At 57.8% G+C, this 20,808-nt stretch overlaps 9 protein-coding genes across 10 annotated transcripts; 4 read left to right on the top strand and 5 right to left on the bottom strand.

Moving 5' to 3' along the window:
- Positions 1-106: 106 nt before the first annotated feature.
- Positions 107-1,753, bottom strand: IUM83_10762 (WD40 repeat protein TipD; the record flags this gene model as incomplete). The annotated part of the gene is made up of 1 exon (XM_067935279.1): positions 107-1,753. The coding sequence occupies one exon, from the start codon at positions 1,751-1,753 to the stop codon at positions 107-109; it is 1,647 nt and encodes a 548-aa protein (XP_067791562.1).
- A 216-nt stretch (positions 1,754-1,969) lies between these two features.
- On the top strand, positions 1,970-8,313 carry IUM83_10761 (uncharacterized protein; the record flags this gene model as incomplete). The annotated part of the gene is made up of 2 exons (XM_067935278.1): positions 1,970-2,825; positions 7,718-8,313. The coding sequence occupies 2 exons, from the start codon at positions 1,970-1,972 to the stop codon at positions 8,311-8,313; spliced, it is 1,452 nt and encodes a 483-aa protein (XP_067791602.1).
- An 893-nt stretch (positions 8,314-9,206) lies between these two features.
- Positions 9,207-10,588, bottom strand: IUM83_10760 (tRNA cytosine-5-methylases and related enzymes of the NOL1/NOP2/sun superfamily; the record flags this gene model as incomplete). Its single annotated transcript, XM_067935277.1, has 3 exons — positions 9,207-9,299; positions 9,378-10,350; positions 10,440-10,588. The coding sequence occupies 3 exons, from the start codon at positions 10,586-10,588 to the stop codon at positions 9,207-9,209; spliced, it is 1,215 nt and encodes a 404-aa protein (XP_067791563.1).
- A 238-nt stretch (positions 10,589-10,826) lies between these two features.
- IUM83_10759 (argininosuccinate lyase) lies at positions 10,827-12,212 on the top strand (the record flags this gene model as incomplete). The annotated part of the gene is made up of 1 exon (XM_067935276.1): positions 10,827-12,212. The coding sequence occupies one exon, from the start codon at positions 10,827-10,829 to the stop codon at positions 12,210-12,212; it is 1,386 nt and encodes a 461-aa protein (XP_067791424.1).
- A 355-nt stretch (positions 12,213-12,567) lies between these two features.
- On the bottom strand, positions 12,568-12,946 carry IUM83_10758 (uncharacterized protein; the record flags this gene model as incomplete). The annotated part of the gene is made up of 2 exons (XM_067935275.1): positions 12,568-12,577; positions 12,645-12,946. 2 exons carry the CDS (start codon positions 12,944-12,946, stop codon positions 12,568-12,570), a joined length of 312 nt encoding a protein of 103 aa, XP_067791546.1.
- A 171-nt stretch (positions 12,947-13,117) lies between these two features.
- Positions 13,118-14,276, top strand: IUM83_10757 (Arsenite-Antimonite (ArsAB) Efflux Family; the record flags this gene model as incomplete). Of its 2 annotated transcripts, none has more annotated exons than XM_067935273.1 (3): positions 13,118-13,311; positions 13,391-13,481; positions 13,575-14,276. In XM_067935273.1, the coding sequence occupies 3 exons, from the start codon at positions 13,118-13,120 to the stop codon at positions 14,274-14,276; spliced, it is 987 nt and encodes a 328-aa protein (XP_067791475.1). The 2 variants fall into 2 exon arrangements, with proteins under 2 accessions (XP_067791475.1, XP_067791476.1); XM_067935274.1 differs by having other exon boundaries at positions 13,118-13,332.
- An 84-nt stretch (positions 14,277-14,360) lies between these two features.
- On the bottom strand, positions 14,361-15,245 carry IUM83_10756 (Coiled-coil domain-containing protein 94; the record flags this gene model as incomplete). Its single annotated transcript, XM_067935272.1, has 1 exon — positions 14,361-15,245. The coding sequence occupies one exon, from the start codon at positions 15,243-15,245 to the stop codon at positions 14,361-14,363; it is 885 nt and encodes a 294-aa protein (XP_067791579.1).
- A 1,807-nt stretch (positions 15,246-17,052) lies between these two features.
- On the top strand, positions 17,053-18,729 carry IUM83_10755 (5-aminolevulinic acid synthase; the record flags this gene model as incomplete). Its single annotated transcript, XM_067935271.1, has 1 exon — positions 17,053-18,729. The coding sequence occupies one exon, from the start codon at positions 17,053-17,055 to the stop codon at positions 18,727-18,729; it is 1,677 nt and encodes a 558-aa protein (XP_067791580.1).
- Positions 18,730-18,986: 257 nt separating this feature from the next.
- Positions 18,987-20,667, bottom strand: IUM83_10754 (Ubiquitin carboxyl-terminal hydrolase 24; the record flags this gene model as incomplete). The annotated part of the gene is made up of 2 exons (XM_067935270.1): positions 18,987-19,039; positions 19,110-20,667. The coding sequence occupies 2 exons, from the start codon at positions 20,665-20,667 to the stop codon at positions 18,987-18,989; spliced, it is 1,611 nt and encodes a 536-aa protein (XP_067791477.1).
- Between the last annotated feature and the right edge of the window lie 141 nt (positions 20,668-20,808).

Genomic DNA, 20,808 nt, shown 5'->3' with positions numbered 1-20,808 from the left:
AGGCTGCGGGCGACGCGGCGCTCCATGCATAATACACAACAGCTACCCTCCCTCCGCCTACTGCAGACTCGTGCTAGCCGGCTGAGCTGACCAATTCTTGTGCTGCTTACTCCCAGAGCACCACCACGCCGTTCTTATCGCAGGACGCGACGCCCTGGCCGTCTGGACGCCACACGCAGCAGGCGACGGCGCCGTGGTGGCCTGTGGGACCCGGTTTGAGCTGCTTTTCGAGCTTGCCGGTGCGTGCGTTCCAGACGAAGAGCACGCCCGACGCCCCGCCGGCAAGTGCGTAGCGACCGTCCGGGCTGAGAGAAGCCTGACTCCAGTCGAACCCGCACTGGTAGTCCTTGTGACGGAGCTCGCGTAGCACGCCGTAGGTGCGCGGGTCGATGACCCGGAGAGAATGGTCGCGCGAGTTGGTGAGCAACTCGTTGCCGCCGAAACTCACGGACGTGGCCTGCTCCGTGTGGAGACCACGCATCTCCTGCACGCAGCGGCGTGTCCTCGTGTCCCAGAAACGGACGGCGCCGTCCTGGTGCGCACTCGCGAACTGCACGAAGCCGGCATCGGCGCCCGTAGGTGCTGCGATATCGTTGCAGCTCGAGACGCAGCTCACCGTCTGCAGCCGCACTCCGCGCATCACGTCCCACACACGCAGACTGCGGTCCGACGAGCCTGTGATCACTTCGTGCGGCATGACCGGGGAGAACTCGGCCGCCAGCACTTTGCCCTTGTGTCCTGTGAGCGTCTGCATGACGCGTCCGGTGCCCACTCTCCAGACAAAGCACTTGCGATCACACCCCGTGCCTAGAACCAGCGCTCCGTCCTCGGACGCTCGCACACAGAGCAGCGGGTGGGCCGTGCCCACGCCTCGATACTCCCCCAGAGCTCTGGGCGGCGACGCCGCGCCCGCCTCGGCTTCCCACGCCCTGACCGTCCCATCGCTGCTGCCACTGAACAAAATCTTCCCCGACGTATTGAAGCACACGGAGTTGACCTCGGTCGCATGCGCTCGGATGGAGTGCGTGACGTGCGAGACCAGCGTGGCGTCGGGGCCAGCGGCGCCGAGCCCCTCCTCCTCGCTCAGCAGCAAGTGGCTCATGCTCTCCGCCGCCTCCTGCGTCATCCGCGCGCTGGCCGACAGCGCCGGCGACGGGTGCTCGGCGCCGTCGGCGTCGCCGCTCGTGGCCTGGATCCACTCGTGCAGCAGCGCGTTCTTCTCCTGCAGCTGCGCCTCGAGCTCGGCGTTGCGCCGGCGCAGGCGCTCGGCCTCGGCCTCGCTGTGCTCGAGCAGCGCTCGCTGGCGGGCCAGCTCCTCTCGCGCCAGCAGCAGCGCGGCCTCCAGCTCCTTGAGCGCCTTGTCCTTCTCGAGCCCCAGCAGCGTCTCCTCGTCCAGGCGCTTGGTCACCAGCAGCAGCTGCTGCTCCCAGGCCTCGCGCTCCTGCAGCAGCGCCTTGCTCTCGCTCACCAGCGCCAGCTGCTGGCCCGCGTAGCCCGCGAGCTGCGCGTTCCTGTCCGCCAGCTCGCGCTCCAGGCGCTGGATGGCCGCCAGGTACTTGTGCGCCGCCGCGTCGTCCTGCTCCTGCGCGCTCGGCAGCCGCAGAGACGCCCCCAGCGACGACGTGCTGGCGCCCAGCGCCTGGCGGAACAGCAGCTGCTGGTGCGACGCGATCAGCTCGCTGAACGCCGCCACCTCGCGCCGGTTGCGCGCCTCCAGCAGCCGCAGCGCCTCGCCCGAGAACCAGGACGCCATGCCTTCGACCTCCCTACCTCTTCTTCGGAATATGTGTCCGCCGATGTATTTTTTGGTCCGCTGGACTACATTTTGGAGCGACTAGATTATGGTCCCAACTTCAACTTGGACTATTTCTTCTGGTCATGTTGAAGTGAGTGCCGTAAAGCAAAACAGGCTAATTATACGCCGCAGGTTCAGCAGGATGCAGCGGACAACTGAAGCGCTGCTGTGGCCATGAGTTCGTGGTCGCGCAGTCTGTGGGCCAGCAGCACCTGGCAGCGGGCGTCGCTCGTCACCTCGCGGGTGTCGATCTTCGGCCCCAGGCTTTCCGCCAGCTTGCGAGGCAGAGCGGCCAGTGCTGCACACCGCAGCGACAACGATGCTACATGGCTCTACGAGCTGCAGTTGTCGCGGCCGCTGCCGGTGGTCGACATCTCCAGGACGCCGCTGTCGCAAATGCTGCCCGAGTCGAGACACGCGCAGGTGGTGCGCGCGATGCACAAAGTGATCCCCGTTCTGGTGCGACTCAACCGCGCGAGCATTTTGGTCTTCGGGTCAATACTTTTCCTGCCGGCGCGCGTGACGCGGCCGTGGATCCCGCTACTTGCAGTGATCTCGCTGGCCCCGCCGCTGAGCGTCATGCTGTCCCTCTCGCTCGAGATTCTGGAGCTGCTGCTGCGACGCAGCTACGAGTTCTGGTTCGTCTCGGTGCTCAACGTCGTCAACTGGGTCGGAATAGCGCAGGTCTTCGGCGACTTCCGCGCGCTGGTGTGCGTGAGCTTCTGGCTGAACTCGCAGAACGTGATCTCGATCGACGCTAACTACAGGACCTACCAGACCACGGTCAAGTCCATCGTGATGGCTGGGCCTTCCATGCTGGCGCTGGTGTTTTGCTGTTCGTATCGAATTATTGTCGATGCTGCGCCTTCGCCGTCCTTTTGGATCGGGTCGGTGGAGCTGCAATGGCGCCAAGTCGTCATTTTCACGGCGTCGACACTCATTGTCTTCATGTTCAAGAAGGCGTACGCTAAGGTCCACCGTCGTCGACACCGCGAACGAATCCACAGCGAGGTGCTTGCACACTCAGAAGGTGGAAAACACGTAATCTCATGTGTGGTACTGCGAGCTCGAATGTGTCTGGTACCTGCCGCGGCAAAGCAACAATTTCGACTTACGAACTTCATCAGGAATCAGCGGGCCATGGCTTCGTGTGCACAACAACTGCGAATGGCACATCACGGATCCGTTGTTGTGGACGCCAGACGGGTTTTACTACCAGAAGAAATTCTCGAGCGTCTTGGCACGCCAAGTATAAAAGCCGCGTTGTATGCGACCGCAGCCCTGAGCCTCACAACGACAGCTGGTGCTTGGGTATTGCTGCTGCATAACGCAAAACGCCATGTTTTAGTGCCCAGCGTTGTCGCATTCGTGACCTCGCTGGTTTTTGTGTCGACGACAGCAGCACTCGCTCAGAAGGATTTGATCCGGCGGCTTGTTTGGAATTTTGATGTGCTGTTCTCTACTTTTCAGGCCACCTCGTTGGCTCTTTGTCTACTAGATCTGCTGTGTTGGCGTCCTGCATCGAGCTGTGCGATCATGGCTTGGTGGCTCTGGTTTGTTTGGATTCTGCTGCTCGATGCACTAATGCCTAGTGTCACGTCCAAGCTGAATCTTCGAAAGCTTGGTCTCCCTGTAATTATCTTAGTGTTGTTTATTGCCACAGCGTGTGCGATGGTGATCGTCTCGAGCCACGACACGGTATTCACGCCGCGTTTATTTTTCAGCATTACTTTACCGAAGTTGGGGACGTACGAAGAGCATACAAGCGCTTTCGCGGTGCAGCGTGTTGTGACGATCATTGGATGGAATGCACGACTCCTCTTCGAGCTGTCGGTGGGTGATCCAAACCAACTCATCTTCATCTGCAGAACAATCGAGTACGTCAGTCCCTTCCTTACGTTCTCCGAACCACTACTAGTAGAGCGAGAGCAGCTATCAAAGCGTACCAAGCGGTGGTTTCAATACCCTCGGCCCATTGTTATCGTCCCCCAAATTCTACCGCGCTCTGACCACGTGCCAAAAACTGCCAGCGCACCAAATGGTCCTGCTGCTTTTTCGACTAGGTAGGTTAGTATCGAAAGAAATGTGTTTGTCTTGCGTGGAACTCTTGTACCTTAGTCTGGATGCAAGCGCAATGCCAGCATTCCACGGCTTCAAAGCAGAAAATAGTTCGTGGCATCAACAAAACCGTCGTGATAATAACGATGCAGTCATCTTAGTGTGAATAGTTATGCCATGTTATTCATATGCCTCACTTGGACAAAGCTCAGTTTCAAGGTTTTGCCTCTGGTCAAGTGAGGTTTTCGTGGACTGTTGCTATGAATTTGTTTGAGCGAAGCCTATGGAGCATCAGTTTGCATCAAGACTCGAGTGCCACCACGGACGGCGATGATCACCAGGAACAGTGTGTGGTGCCCAACGGTAGGAGGGGCGGCACGGTCGGTGAAAATAAAGACGCGGGGTGGCTATACGAACTGCAATTGGCACAAGCTTTACCTATCGTGGACATTTCCAGAACCCCACTTTCAGCGATTCTTCCGCCCGTGGCGTACGGACTAGCAGTTCGAGGGATGCACCAAGTGAAGCCGACACTTGTGTGGCTGAATCGGATCAGTGTGGTAATGATTTGTTGTATACTCTTCTTATCCGCGGATATTGTCCGGTTATGGATTCCCCTGGCCGGTATAGTATTCATGATTCCGTCACTAGGCTTCATGTTGTTCTTATCGCTCGAAGTTCTGTCACTGTTGCACCGAAACTATGAGTACTGGTTCATTTCGATTCTCAGTACCATCAACTGGATTGGATTTGGTTGCATTTTGGGCGACTCCCGTGCTGTTGCATGTTTTATTCTTTGGCTGAGTTCACAGATCGTTGTATCCCTCGATGCAAATTATCGCACCTACCGGTCTGCTGTTAGGTCCACTGTGGTGTTGGGGCCATTGCTGATAATGATCGTAGTATGCTGCGAGAAGAGGCTAATTCCTGACTCCAACCCCCCAAGCTGTTAATCGGCTCCTTGACTATACAATCTCGGCAGGCCGTCATTTTCACGGCGTCGACGCTTGTCATCTTCATGTTCAAGAAAGCGTATCTGCGAATATATCGCCAACGAGCTCAAGCTCGCAACCAGACCGATCGTGACTCAAGTGGCGACCGACATGTCATTTCATGCATCGTGTTGCATGCTCGAATGCGTATCGTACCCGTCGTCTCCAAACAACGTCTGAGGCTCGGCAATTTCGTTCGACATCGAGCCGCCACAGCATCATGTACTCAACAGCTTCGATTAGCACATCACGGCTCTATTATTCTCGATGCTAGACATATATTGTTGTCGAAAAAACAGCTTGAATTCTTCGTATCTCCTCGGATGCAAGCTTTGCTGTATTCGATCGCATCCGTGGGCCTCGTTTCAACTGCCACCGCTTGGATACTAATATTTTGTCACATGAAAAAGTATAGTCTAATCCTCGGAGGCATTGCAGCTTCATGTTCGGTGATCTGTGTGCTGTCAGTGGCAGCTCACGCCCAAAGAGACCTACTGCATTTGCTTTTCTGGAATTTTGATGTGCTGTTTTCAACCTTTCAAGCCACAACGCTCGCTGTTTGTCTGATGGACTTGCTAATGTGGGATACGCCATTAAATCTTGCTGTCGTAGCCTGGTGGATCTGGTACCATTGGATCCTTATGCTTGACGCGCTCACACCCAGTGTTACCCAGCAGTTAAGATTGCGCAAGTTTGCCCTCCCAGTCATTCTCGTGCTGTTGTCCGTTGCTGCGGTTTGTGCAGTCGAGATCGTTGCAGACGACGGGAAAACATTCTCGTCGCGTTTGCTGTTGTCCATACACTTGCCGAGACTTGGGACCTTCGAGGAACACACTAGCTCTTTCACCGTGCATCGAATTATAACGATTATTGGATGGAACGCGCGGCTTGTCCTCGAACTCGCACTATGCGACCCAGCCCAGCTTCTCTTCATTAAGCGGCCGATTGAGTACACCAGTCCATTTCCGACCTTTGCGGAATCAATGAATTCGGAGCAACATCCGCGAGCAAGAACGGTTGCTAGATGCTGCCGACGCAGACCCGTCAATGTTGTCCCAGCGAGCGCACTTCTCCCAAAGCTAGCCCCACATGGAGCAAGAGTGATAGTGCCAAACCAATAGCCCCATATCCTTACATACGAGCGGATAAAGTGCTTACAATCCCACATTACTTCCCTCGCTGCATCCATAGAACAGTATTTCTTGTTAGTTTTCGAGCGTACTTCACCACTAATTCATTGGTGTTTTCTTGTCCACCTTGACTGTGCCGCTAAAAAAAAAGTCTGGTGACTGCCGTCTCATTCTTAGCTGTGCGTGTTGTCACCATTCCATTGTGAACGTGAACTGTGTTGTTGCGTCAATAATTCCTCGACTTGGCATGGCTATGGTCCGAGTGTCTCCGTTTCCGCGACGACATACCACGCCGAACGAGAAGTCCATCACAGCAAGACGTCGATCTGACAGTCGCGACAATGCGGCGTTCCTGTACAAATTCGAGGCGACTCGATCACTGCCCGTCATCGACTTACGGCGAACGCTGTCGCATTGGCTACTGGGCCCCCAGATGAACCTGAAGTTCCTGTGGTGGATGAAGATGCACTTTGGCCTTTTGCATCTCGGCCAGGTTCTGGGGACACTACTTACTCTTGCCGTGATAGCCGCACCGCGCGACGTCGGACAAGTGCTGGGTCCAATATCTGTCATACTCTCGTTGACATCCATCGTAAGCACGATAGGCACTGCTAGTATCGACGTGCTACGACTGCTTACCCGACATTATGAGTTTTGGTTCTTCTCAGTGGCAAACCTGGCCACTTGGTCACTGCTGGCTTTCTTCTTAGCGGATCCACTCCGAATCGTCAGCCTCGTTCCGCTCTGGCTCGTCTTGCAGCTCACCGTGTCAATGGACTCCAACTTTCGCACCTTCGTCATTGCCGTGCGCAGCAACATTTTAGTCTTGGTCGTGCTAATGATTATCGCAGCGCTGGTATTCTTGCTAGTCATCGACGTAGATTCAACTCGCGTTGGAAGAGTGATCCCGGTTTATTCCGCCCTCGGTGTCACGTTGCCCGTCATCGGGCTTTTCGAGAATGCACTAGCCACCCTCATTCCATTTGTCATGCGAGTCCTCTACACGAAACGAAAGCTGCTTGGTGCGCGTAGTGCTGGGTCGAAGCTGGTGCGATGTCAATTGTATCGTGCCCAACTTGTCCTGCGTCCTGTGCGGTACTCGCGAAGTGCTAGTCTGAGTGCTGAGACCAACCGTAGAAGCTACGTTTTGCATAAGCAGCTGGGCATTACGGCACCGGAAATGTCGATTACGAGTGGGAACGACACAGCACGGCACCACCAGCAAATTACGCTCGTAGCGTTACGACTCAGCACTATCGATACGCGCAACACGTTGCTCCTTTCGTGGCCAGTGGAAAACTCAAGACGGTTGTGCACTTTCAAAGTTCTTGGTATCTACGCTGTTGGGTCAGCAGGACTATCACTTACTGTGGCAACGCTAGGTCTCCCACCTAGCGGAAATCAATCCCCGGGCGAGTACGCCATCCCAGTGGTAGGATTCATGCTCAGTGTTACCTTCTGCGCCATATTTGCCTGCGCAAGCCAACGCGATATGCTGCGCGCACTGCTTTTCCACAACTTCGGGTTCATTTTCTCGATGATGCACTGTTCGGTAGCTTGTCTGTGCGTGGCCGATATGATGAGCTGGGATTATCGCTGTTGGGCTGTGAGCAGCACCTTCATCTGGTTCGTGTGGGTTCAGCTGCTGGATGCCGTCACTCCTCCAGTGCGGCGGCAACTCCTGTTCTCCAAGGCGCAGGTCGTCCCAGTGTTGTGGTTGTTGTGGGTATTGATGTTTGCAGTGGCATATGCCAATGTCTTCATCCCGGTGGAGCGCAGTGGGCTGCGCGGGCGAGACCTGGTGCAATTCCATGTGGGGCACAATGTCACCGTGCTAAACACCAAGAGCATTCTGCTTAATCGGCTCTTCATCATGTTTTTTTGGATGCAGCGGCATGCATGGGACATCTTCATAGGAGCATTCACGCGCTGCTGGAGATGCGTGCGTCCGCCAAAGCCGTTAGAAGTCGCAGAGGAAGAGCCCAAAGACCCAGAGGAAGAGGAGTTAAGCACCATGCGAGGCTCGCTTGAGTATTTCTGCCCGTTCGAGACTTTCCCCGGCATTAAGCGCAGGTTAAGTAGTCTGCGCCAGTCGTCTTCCAGTGCACGCAGTATTAGTAGAATTTCTGCTTCCGGGCGTCATCGTATTCGACGCCTCAACTCCGCTATCTTGCTGTCTGGTGTGGTAGTTCCTAAGGCGAACCTGCAGCAGAAGCAGAGAAAAGCGTTTGGACAGCGATCCGGCAATTCTCAAAACGATAGCTACACGAAGCCTGCATCTCGTGAGAAGAAAAAATCCTGGACGAACACCATCCCGGGCATGATACACGACGAGTGAGTCAAGAGTTCGGCACCGAAGACACGGTTGTGCAGCAAACGTAACCATATCGTCCCAGAAATTTGACAGCACTCACATTAACGGAGTTAATTCAGCACCATCAGCGCTGCCCTCTTCATCTCGCTTAGTTGAGGACGTATCTGTCATGTACCAACATCATGGTTTTCGATCGATTCAATAGTCGCGGCGTGCACACCGAGCGGTATGTTGACACCCACCACCGCATACACTAACGATTGACTAGCACTCGCTAGACATCATTTTTGGTCTAGTGGGGTTTCTCCACAGGATAAAGCATAGAACAAGTCCTAAAAACGATAATTGCGAGCCATTACGCGCTGATGACTCATTTTCTTCTGTAATGCATGAAAGGGATTAAACAGCAATAACGTTATCGTTTCAAACGATGGGATCGAGGAATCAATATCACTTGCGCTTCAACTTCACGATTCTGGGGTCGATGGGAACCACCACAAGCACGCGCACAGGAACCTTCTCAGCTTCAATAACTTCCTCCGTGTCTTGGAACCGCAGGTCTTTCTCCGACAAGCCAACAAACTTGAGTGGTAATCATGCCATCCAAATCCCATATACCGTCCTTAATGTCTGCCTCCGTCAGCCACACACCGTCCTTTTTCGCCAGGAAGAGCTGCAGCCAGTCCGCGTCAATCCTGATCGTGTCGCCTTCTTTGATTTGATGGCGCCTTTCAAGTGGCTCTCCACAGGGAATGCGCTTCCCGTGACACCAACGACGGCACATAATATATTATAAGATCTTCTCTCGCAGCCGTGGATTCTGATGAAGAACAAGTCGTATTATTTGATAAACAAGTACGCCAACTACAATGTACATGTACTAGTTGTTGGTACACACTTGCCATCAATCTGCTGAGTCAATGACGAGTTTCTTTACGAATGCGAGCGATGAAGAGCCCGCTTGTGTTCTGCGATGGCGTGAAGCGTATGGTGCCTGGAAGCTTTCCCTCCTGTCCAAGTCAACATGGCAAGGTCAACAAGCTAGATCACAGTGCAAGTTGATAAACTGCCTCGCGATGCTATCGTACCTGGCATGGGACATCGTCACTTCGCGCGATCGGGTCGAGCTTGGCTAGGGGCTCATCCTGCAAAAAACTTGAAACGATGTCTTCATTCTGCTTTACAGAAAGACTGCAGGTGCTGTAGATCATGATGCCGCCAGGCTGCAATAGATTGAAGCCATTCCGAATGAGCCCATGCTGCAGCTTCAGGATCCGTTCGACCTCGCTGGAGTTCAAGTGGTCGCGAACATATTCTTCCCACTTGGCAGCAGTATCCAGTCGCTGCAGGTGGCGGATCGAACCGTCATGAGTGCACTCAGCATCCACCAGCACCTTGTCGTACAAAGCGGAATCCAGCACTAGCAGCTTCTGCCGCTTGGCGTCCCTCGCCCGAGCGCTTTTGTTCTTGCGCTTCCGCATGCGGTCTTTCGGTGCTCTTGATGCGATCTCCTGCGTGTCCAGCAGCACTTCCATTCCGTCGATATGCGCACACTCCGTCTTGGGGCCGATGTTGAAGGTCCTCCCATCTGCATGGAACAGTCTGCACCTCCACTCGGTCCTTTCAGCCTCGCTCTCCGGCTGGAAGAGCTGGTACTTGTGCACCAGTTGTCTACATGCACCCAGCCTCGGCCGTGAAAAGTCAACGCCCGTGACGCTGCCCTGGAGCTGCAGGAGGTCGGCGATCATGGTCAACTTGGCGCCCGGAGCGCAGCACAAGTCCAGCACGTGCTCCCCCGGCTTAACATCCAGCAGCGACACAGCATAACCCGACGAAATGTCGATACCATACAGTTGACCACCCTTATAGAGATCCACCCGAGCCAATGGAGCCGACACCGGCAGCGAGTAGAAGCCCGGAAGCCAAGAAACAGCTTGCGGCACGGTCTCTCCGACGCCTTCAGCGGTGTTTTCAGCCGCTTCTCGAGCCAAACTGGCAGCAATATCCTGCAGACGAGGCTCTCCACCCTCGGCAGCGTTGTTTCCAGCTAGCTGCTTCAGTCTAAATGCACGTAAACGCAGAGAAAAGGAGAAAGTGTGAATTCCTGGACGTGGAATGACACACAACTTCAGGCGCCGAGATCTCCGCACCGGAAGAAGCGCAGCGAGTCGCCATCGCGCGACGAGGTCAGCAGATCCTTCGTAGATACGTCGTGCTCCTCCAGGAAGCGCAGGAAGCCCGCGTCCGACCACACGCGCTGGTCGTCCCAGGCCGTCGCGGCGTCCGAATTCGTCGCCATGCCTTCCACTGCTGGTGTAGCCATGTACCACTTCCACTCCTGACGTAGCCATGTACCACTTCCACACCGGTACACTCCTCGCGCGCCGATTGGCGGAAACGCGATCTTGCGATGCGCCCGCTCATCAGAGCGATGAGCGCCACATAAGCGGCCGACGGTTGCAGAGCAGAGGTCCGATTTAACGGATCCCGCACAACTCAAGACGCCGAGTAAACGTTCGATCAAAAGTGTAGCCATCATGTCCGAGGCGCCGAAGGAAGCCAAGAAGCTCTGGGGCGGCCGCTTCCGCGGCAACGTGGACCCGGTGATGAACAAGTTCAACGAGTCGCTGTCCGTGGACAAGCGCATGTGGCGCGTGGACCTGGACGGCAGCCAGGCGTACGCGCGCGCGCTGGAGAAGAGTGGCGTGCTGACGACGGCCGAGGCCGACGCCATCGTGGCCGGCCTGGACCAGGTGGGCGCCGAGTGGGCGGCCGGCACCTTCGAGCCCAAGGACGGCGACGAGGACATCCACACGGCCAACGAGCGCCGCCTCACGGAGCTCATCGGCGCTGTGGGCGGCAAGCTGCACACGGGCCGCAGCCGCAACGACCAGGTGGCCACGGACGTGCGCCTGTACCTCAAGCGCACCATCGTGGGCATCCAGGACGGCCTCAAGGAGCTCATCGGCACGGCCAACCAGCTGGCCGAGCACAACATCGAGCTGCTCATGCCCGGCTTCACGCACCTGCAGCCGGCGCAGCCGCTGCGCTTCTCGCACTGGGTGCTGAGCCACGGCGCGGCGCTGCTGCGCGACGCCGACCGCCTGGCCGACCTCACCAAGCGCGTGGACTTCATGCCGCTGGGCAACGGCGCGCTGGCCGGCAACTCGTTCGGCCTGGACCGCGAGGCGCTGGCCCAGTCGCTGGGCTTCGCCAACGTGACGCCCAACAGCCTGGACGGCGTGTGCGACCGCGACTTCATCGCCGAGTTCCTCTTCTGGGCCTCCATGCTCATGGTGCACCTGTCGCAGCTCTCGGAGGACCTCATCATCTACAACACGCTCAAGTTCGTGACCATGGCCGACGCCTACAGCACGGGCAGCTCGCTCATGCCGCAGAAGAAGAACCCGGACGCGCTCGAGCTGCTGCGCGGCAAGAGCGGCACCGTCATCGGCCGCCTCAACGGCTTCCTCGTCACGCTCAAGGGCCTGCCGCGCTCGTACAACAAGGACCTGCAGGAGGACAAGACGGCGCTCTTCGACGTCGTGGACACCATCCAGGACTGCCTGCAGATCGCCACCGGCGTGCTGGCCACCATGACCCCGCACGGCGACAAGATGCGCAGCTTCCTCGTCACGGAGATGCTGGCCACCGACCTGGCCGAGTACCTGGTGCGCAAGGGCGTCCCCTTCCGTGAGACCCACCACGTCGCCGGCGCCGCCGTGCGTCTCGCCGAGGACAAGAACAAGCCTCTGAGCTCGCTCACCTTCGACGAGTTGTCCACGCTGCACCCCAAGTTCGAGCAGGACGTGCTGGACGTCTGGAACTTCGACGTCAGCGTCGAGCGCAAGAACGTCACGGGCGGCACCAGCAAGAGCGCCGTGGAGAAGCAGATCGCCAACATCAAGGCGTGGCTCGCCTAAGTGGAGCAGTCCGCACAGGCGCTCGCCCTCCGCAACGCTCTCCATTCTCGCAGTTAACAAACACGTCGGCTTCTGTAGCCGTGGCTTTATAATCCCTTCCTAATGAAGAAGCAGGAACCCTGCAGCTCGTAATACGATACGATAGATCTGAGTCCCGCCTCCCTGTTCCTGCGTCTTGCTCGACAGCACGAGCATCACCAGCTCAACGTAGAGGGCAGGCAGCAGAGCAAGGCATTCGGTGTCCACGGTCATCTCTCCTCGCCACTAGCGGCGTTCACTATATTCAACAAGTCGGGCTCTGGATCTCCTCTTCTAGTCTGTGGGTAGTGGTAGACGCAGCTCTCCTCGCTCCAGCTTAGTGGCCCCTGCACAGCCACACAAAGTGTCAGCAACGATGGACACATGCACGCACTCTTAAGATTGAGGACGCACGATTTCTTGCGGCGCAGGATGAAGTCGATCATGGAGCCGACGCGGCGGTTGGCGCGGCGGATGTTCTGCTCCTCGGCTTTGCGCTTGCGCTTCTGCCACTTCTTCTCGTGGAAGCGCTTGAGCGCCAGCGTCTTGAGCGTGCCGTCCTCGGCCAGGATGGTCTGCATGCGGCTGGCCACGCGGTTCGCGTCCTGGCCCTCGGGCACCTGCGCCCACAGCGAGCGCTGCTGCTGCTGGGCGGCGCGGGACGCCAGCGTGGCCGTCGGGCGGCGGGCGGCGGAGCGCAGCAGAGCCGACATCATCTTGGTCTCGGCTCGGGGAAGTGCGGCTGATGGAGTCTGTGGTCCGAGACTGAGCGTACCTGGAAGTCAATACTTCAGCGAGTATTGTAGTCTAGGAAGTCAATACATTCGGAGCATCCGTCTAAGTGCGAAAACGTGGCCATATTGAAACGAGCGAGCGAGCCGAGAAGCATGGCGGACGAAGTGGCGGAGGTACCGGAGGCGAGCCTGCGCAACCTGGTGGCGCAGAAGTCGCTGCAGTGGATCTTCGTGGGCGGCAAGGGAGGCGTGGGCAAGACCACCACCTCCTGCTGCCTGGCCATCCAGCTGGCGGCGCAGCGCGAGAAGGTGCTCATCGTGTCCACGGACCCTGCGCACAACCTCAGGTGCGTCAAGCGCCCCGCCCTGCCTCCTCTTGCCCAGCACTCACCCCACTGTGCTCCACTCTCCATCTCTGTCGCGCAGTGACGCGTTCGGCCAGAAGTTCACGCGCGAGCCGACGCCCGTCAACGGCTTCTCCAACCTCGCGGTCATGGAGATCGACCCCAACGTCGACGTAGGCCGCTGCTCTACCTACCGCCTCCACCCGCCGCCCCACCTTGCTCTACTGACCCTGCCCTACTGTGTTATACTTCCGACCATTATGTAGCTGGAGGAGATGAACGCCGACGGCGTGCAGGACAACTCGGGCATGGCCTCGTTCATGAAGGACCTGACCAACTCGATCCCCGGCATCGACGAGGCCATGAGCTTCGCGGAGCTCATGAAGCAGGTGCAGAACATGGACTACTCGGTCATCGTGTTCGACACGGCCCCCACGGGCCACACGCTGCGGCTGCTGAGCTTCCCCACGGCGCTGGACAAGGCCTTCGACAAGATCCTGTCGCTCAAGAACCAGTTCTCGGGCATGTTCTCGCAGGTGTCGGCGCTGCTGGGCGGCGCGCTGCCCTCGCAGGAGATGCTGCTGGGCAAGCTGGAGCAGACGCGCGAGGTCATCCAGAAGGTGAACGCGCAGTTCAAGGACCCGGAGCGCACCACCTTCGTGTGCGTGTGCATCCCGGAGTTCCTGTCGCTCTACGAGACGGAGCGCCTCGTGCAGGAGCTCACCAAGTACGAGATCGACGTGCACAACGTCGTCGTCAACCAGGTGCTGTACCCAGAGGAAGGCTCGACGTGCAAGAGCTGCGGCGCGCGCCAGAAGATGCAGCAGAAGTACATCGACCAGATCTACGACCTGTACGAGGACTTCCACGTCGTGGAGATGCCGCTGCTGACCGAGGAGGTGCGAGGCGTGCCGTCGCTCAAGGCCTTCTCCGAGAACCTGCTGGCACCGTATGAGCCCAACCAGTAGTGAGACCCACACGACCCCGTGCTAGAGAGAGAAACAAGATAGCATTTTGTGTGAGTGGAGAGTTACAACACGTCTAGAGTTCTCCTATTCGTCGCTGCTGTCACTATATTCTGCCACCAGGCTTGCTACTGGTGGTGCTGGCGCCTTGGCCTTCGCTTTCTTCTTCTTCTTCGCAGCTACAGTGGTCTTCTTCTTGACCGTCACAGCCAACTTGAGCGGTGCTGCTGTTGCTGTCTCCGCTTTACTGTCGCCACTCGCCGATGCCAGTCCGGTCGAAGTTGAAGTGGGCTTGACGCCTTCCTCACCTTCGCCCACCGGCCTTTTGAGCGCGTTCTGCTCCTGCTGCAGCTTCTGCCGCTCCTCGAACACGCGATGCGCCTCGCGGCGGTCCTCCTCGAGCTGCCTGTCCTGCTCCTCCTTGCTGAGCTGGCCCTCGTCCGCGTGCTGCTGCAGCAGCTTGTCCGTGTCCACCTTGGCGTGGCGCTGGTTGATGGCCTTGATCTCGTCCAGCGCGTCCAGGATGTCCATCTCGCGCTTGGAGTCGAGCGTGCGGTTCTCGAGCGCCTTCATGGCGTCGCCCTTCTCCTCCTCGGCGCGCTGGGCGACGGCGGCCTCCTGCTCGTCCTCGGTCTCGCGCCAGGGCTCGAAGTTGCGCTGGCAGCCGTGCTCGGCCACGTAGTCGCCGCGCTTGGGGTCGGTCTTGAAGGTGATCTCGCTGGAGCACGTGACGCACTTGATGTAGAAGCGGTAGATGCGGATGCCGTGGTAGTTCTCCTCCAGCACCTCCTCCTTGCGCGAGTTGAACTTCTTGCCGCGGTACATGTACTCGCCGCAGGTGGCGCACTGGATGGAGAAGGGCAGCATCATGCGCACCTCCACCTGCTCATTCTTGGGCTTCTTGCGCCGCGGGATCAGCGACGGGTCGAAGTCCGGCGGGAAGTATTTGTTCAGCACCTTCCGCTCGCCCATGATCCGCCTGAAGGTGTCAAATGTGGGGGAAGTTGGTGGGCGCTTTATTTGTAGAGGAAAGTTAGCGAGTCGCTCGTGGATATTCAGTGCGAGAGGTCAACTATAAAGTGCGACAGGACTTGGCGAAGGGAACAAAACTGCTCTACCGACTGAAAGCAGGTGCAGTCCTGCTCGAAATCTGCCGGAGCGAGCGAGCGAGTTCAGAATCATATCGAGTGGTGGCGAGCGCGGGTACTTCGGCGCGAAGGATCTATGTGCTTGGGTGCAGAGGGTTCAGTGCGGGGCGCGAGCAATTGGCGTGGCCCGCCCCAGTAAGCGACTGGGGCGCTCTGCAGGCGGCCGAGGCACGCGGGTGGTGCCGGCGAAATGACTCGTTTCACCGGACCAAGGCTCATTTAATGAGCGTTGGTCCGGTGCGAGCTGCACGTGCATACGCGACGCTGATCCGCTTAAGAAATCATCACCATTACGCGGATCATTTGCGCGTGCTGCCGCCGATGGATCGGAGCCCGATGCAGACAAGGCTCGGCCAGGCCAGACCTTTTGAGCGCGGCCAGCAGCAACTTCAGCTTGAAGCAGTGGCCATGTGGTTGCTCGCCAGTCGAGATTCGCGTAGAAGTACGGCGCCATACTTTCTGTTCATGTGTACCGTAATACTTCGTTTCCAACAAGTACAGTACGTATAATACACGTAGAAGCATTTCGGAAACCTTTGTACACAGCCCCGCCCCACCTCCGTGCACCGACTCGGCGCTTTGCACGGCCGAAGCGCAATCCGAGCGATTTCGTTATGGTAGAACCCAAATCTGGGCCAGGTAGGACCCAAACCGATCACGTGCGCATCTCGGCTCGTCGAGACGTTGAGTCTCGCTTCAAGCGAGTCGCTTGGCAAAGGCGGCCGCACCTCCGGAACCTTCACCCGCGCAGTCTGCCGGCGCACGAGCCAGCTGTGCGACGCTATCGGAACATTTTGTACATAGTAAACAGCTCCAGCTCACATCCACGCGTACACTGGTGCGCCAGCGCCGCGCAGCAGCACGCAGCGAGCGGACGCCGTCCCGCCGGTACTGCTTCAGAGGCAGCTAAAAACGCCGCCGCCATGCAAACGAAAAGCTCGTTGACTCGAAGCAGAACTCATCGCCGAGCGCGGCACCACGCCCCCGAGCTTTTACGGCTCGCATCCTATCGACAGTTCGCCCAGCGCATCTGGCCTCCAAACTTCCCATCTCCGTGCTGCGCTTGCCGGTGGCGGACATCGTATCGCAACGTGGGGCTGCGGGTCGCGGTGTTGAGTGACACAAAATATGATCAGTCTGGTCGGTCTATCCCTGCTGCGTTTCTCGCTGGCCAAGGTTTTCCCATCCTGAGGGAGCCCTGCCCCTCCGCTGTGCATCCCGTTGGTGCAGGCCGCCGCACTCGCGCGATGTATGCTGCTGGATAAGTCTGGCCCGGCCATGCCCGCCGTTCAGGAGGGAAGACCCGCCGTAACCGTTCAGCCGACACAAATGGTGCTAAGCCTGACCACACGCTGCCAAGTCCAAACCTCTCTGTCCTTGTCCCTCTATATCCCACCACATAATCCACAACTGTTTCCCACTACCAAACCATTTTAATGTCACTCGAATCCGTGTATAGCGATTTGAGATGACAACACATACTATCTATTTCGACAGGTCCGTGTAATGCCGGACTTTCGACCAATGGCCGCGCGCCGCTGCTGGTGGTCTGCCCCGCGTCCCAGTCGCTGGGTCATTTCGGAACTGGTGACCACCAGCACAAGCGTCCGCTCCTCCCCTCCCCCGCCCCGATGGCCCTCACCCGCGCCTCCGTCGCCGCCGGGCGCCTCCAGGCCGCCTCGCGCTGCCCCTTCATGCACGCGCTGCCCACGGCCCGCGCCGCGCTGCTGCCCAACATCTCGCAGCTGGCCAAGATGTGCCCGCACATGTCGAGCGTCATGGGCGCCGCGGCCGCCGGCGGCAGCAGCTCGCAGGCGCACGCCACGTCCACCACGTCGGACGCCACGCTCAAGCGCATCGCCGAGCTGAAGAGGAAGGCGCAGCAGCAGAAGGCCGCGCAGCTCGGCGGGCCCAAGCCCTACTCGTCCGCCGTGGCGCGCTTCCCCACGGCGGCCACGCGCCAGACGCGCGTGGGCGGCCTCTCGGCCACGCAGTACGAGAAGGGCTTCGCGCAGACCATCGAGACCATCAAGCGCGAGGGCCGCTACCGCCTGTTCGCCGACCTGGAGCGCAAGCGCGGCAAGTTCCCGCGCGCCACGCACCACGAGGACTCGGGCAAGACGAAGGAGGTCGTGGCCTGGTGCAGCAACGACTACCTGAGCATGGGCCAGCACCCCAAGGTCATCGCCGCCATGCAGGAGTACCTGATGAAGTCGGGCGCCGGCTCGGGCGGCACCCGCAACATCTCGGGCACGAACCACAACCACGTGCTGCTCGAGCGCGACCTGGCCGACCTGCACCAGCAGGAGGCGGCGCTGCTCTTCACGTCGTGCTACGTGGCCAACGACAGCGTCATCAGCACCCTCACCAAGATCTTCCCGGACCTCGTCATGTTCTCCGACAGCCTCAACCACGCCTCCATGATCCAGGGCATCCGCCACAGCGGCGCCAAGAAGTACATCTACAAGCACAACGACACCAAGGACCTCGAGGAGAAGCTCAAGATGGCCGACCCCAACGCGCCCAAGCTCATCCTGTTCGAGAGCGTCAACTCCATGGAGGGCACGGTGGCCCCGCTGCACGAGATCTGCGACCTGGCCGACAAGTACGGCGCCATGACCTTCAACGACGAGGTGCACGCCGTGGGGCTCTACGGCAACCGCGGCGCCGGCGTGGCCGAGCGCGACCACTGCCTCGACCGTATCACCATGGTCACGGGCACCCTGGCCAAAGGCTTCGGCATCATGGGCGGATACGTGGCAGGCAACGCCGCGCTCGTGGACGCCATGCGCTCGTGCGCCTCGGGCTTCATCTTCAGCTCGTCGATGCCCCCCATGCTCGCCGCTGGCGCCCGCGCCTCGGTGAACCACCTCAAGGAGAGCCAGATGGAGCGTGCCACCATGCACGCACGCTCGCAGGAGCTCAAGAACAAGCTGGTGGACGCCGGCTTCCCTCTGCTGCCGAGCGTGAGCCACATCATCCCGCTGATGGTGGGCGACGCCGTCAAGGTGAAGGAGGCCTCGCGCATCCTTATGGAGAAGCACCGCATCTACGTGCAGCCGATTAACTTCCCGACCGTTCCCCGTGGCGAGGAGCGTCTGCGTCTGACGCCGCTGCCCACCCACTCGGACGCAATGGTGGAGGACCTGATGACCGCTCTGGAGGACGTCTGGACCACGCTCGACCTGCCGCGCCACTTCGTGCCCAAGGGCGAGTACCTGCCCAAGGTGGAGTGGGCCAACTCGCCGCTGGAAATCGCCGGCGAGTTCGTGGTGGAGTCGGCCGAGGAGGCTGCCTGCGCTGCCTAAGTGCTCCAGAAGCGGTGTGCCTCGCACTCCATAACTGGGAGAGCCCGAGGCTTTGTGCCGCCTACCCAGAATCACACAACCTATGCGTAACGAGAAGGATGAGAAACGAAACACTAAAAGGAAGAAGAGCTTAAGTCTCGGTTAATGTATCTCCACATCCTGCTTCTCCAAAGTGGACAAAGCAGGACTGGACAGTTCCATCCTCAACCGATTTTTGTTGTACTGTACATGTTCTACTACTGTACATGTCAGTGGAATTAACTACTCGTGTTGGTTTTGATCCACGAAAACTGGAAGGTGAAGTCGAAACCTATAAACACAACTATCGACATCAGTAAAAACGATTCCCGCGTTTTCGATGAAAGTTTTTGCCAACTCACCATAGTGAACTACGCGGAACGTCAGCGTGAGCAGCATCCAAACGATCAGTTTGCTCTGGATCAGAGAAGTCTGCGTCTCCAGCACAAATGCGAGGTGGTACAACGCATCCATGCCGATAGTACGTCGAATGGCAAATACGAACAGTAGGAACGACACGAATTCGAGCAGTCCGTAGTAGAAGACCGGTAGTAGCGTATGCATCACGTTTTCTTGCGTAATACCGTCGAGCTCTCTGTGGTATTGTGCACTCGGGAGTCGAACCATGATGAACAGAAAGTTTACGTAAAAGGCTGGCGTGAACGACTCCAGGTACTCAGTGAGGACGAGGCACTCTGTCATGAACATAATTTCTAGCGTTCGCTGTAAAATTCGTGAAGGGGGTACTGAGTACGATGATATAACGCTCTGGGTTCGCGTTGCACTGCTTTTGTGAGATGTCTTTGTTGTCATACTGTTCATCACCGAAACTGCGTAGGCTTTGGTAGCTAACGTCTTGGCAGCCTTCCACCCTACACCTTGAGCGGGTTCGTATTGGTACGGGGCGCAGATGTTGTTGTTCATTGGAACAACACTCGTACTAAATGCCCGTCTTCGGTGAGCTTTCACGGCAGGTTTGAGTGGATATCTTTCCAGTCGAGCAAGTGTGCTTTTGCCAGTAGAAGATAATGTTAGAGGGAGGCATGAGCGGAGTTGAATCTGCGAAAGCTCTTGTCTTTCAAACTTGTCACGATGCCGGCACAGCGAGCAGCCCTCCTCCAGCAGCTTCAAAGTGGTGATGTTGCTGCCCAAGTCATGGTTCAGCCGTCGCTTTATCTCTTGCCCAGTCCTGTACAATCTTCGTAGAGCGTAGACAGTATGAAACACATCAACAAACATGATAGCCATGACAGTGAAAACTGAGGACGCTTGACGCATGCAGGTGGCCACATAGACAGCGTTGAAGAAGTCAACGGTAAAGATGACAGACTCGGGAAGCATATCCTCCATGTAGTAAATACTCGAGGCGACGATGTTCTTGATGATCATCTTTACAATCGGAAGCAGCATCATAACGCTGAGCTCAAAGCGCGTATTCACGGAGGCACTAAACAGCACCTGATAAATAGGGTAGATGATCAGCGTCAGCGCCTGTGCGAATATGAAAAGCACAAACCCGTACATTTGAGCGGGATGCTCGAGCATCTTTTTGAATCCGTTACTACCAAACGAAACTCTGAGCGCGACGGCAACAATCGCGAGCAATGGAGGTACCATCAATAGACTCATGAACGGAATCGGGAATACCAAGTACGCTGCAGCGCTCATTAACAGCGCAGAATCCCCCACCATCACACAAACTAACACGAAAATTGCCTGTCGAATAGATACTTTGACCCCCTCGATCAAGTGTTTGAGCTCCACGAGCATCGTGGCCGCGATGACCCCACAAATCGCAGCGCTACGAATCCACAAGCCATAGTTCTCTTTCCACCCAGCATTCGGGTCTTGAAGCGGCACACATTCCAGTAAGATGACGGACGCGATCATAGGAAATGGAGTTCCGAGGCACACGAGCATGGCTCGGAATCGCGACGTCCGTTGGGTGTATTCCCCGAGAGCTAGGAGTCTTTCGATGGAGTACTGTCCTCGGTGGCTCACTTGGGTGAACTTCCAGATGTGCTTGAGTCTGCTTAGCACGGTTTTGGGCTTCTTCGGTCG

This window comes from Phytophthora cinnamomi (genome assembly GCF_018691715.1).
Source record: "Phytophthora cinnamomi strain GKB4 chromosome Unknown Contig39, whole genome shotgun sequence".
NCBI classification, from domain to species: Eukaryota; Oomycota; class Peronosporomycetes; order Peronosporales; family Peronosporaceae; genus Phytophthora; species Phytophthora cinnamomi.
The sequence above is the reverse complement of the archived record's forward strand: the minus strand, read 5'-3'. Positions and strand labels throughout refer to the sequence as shown.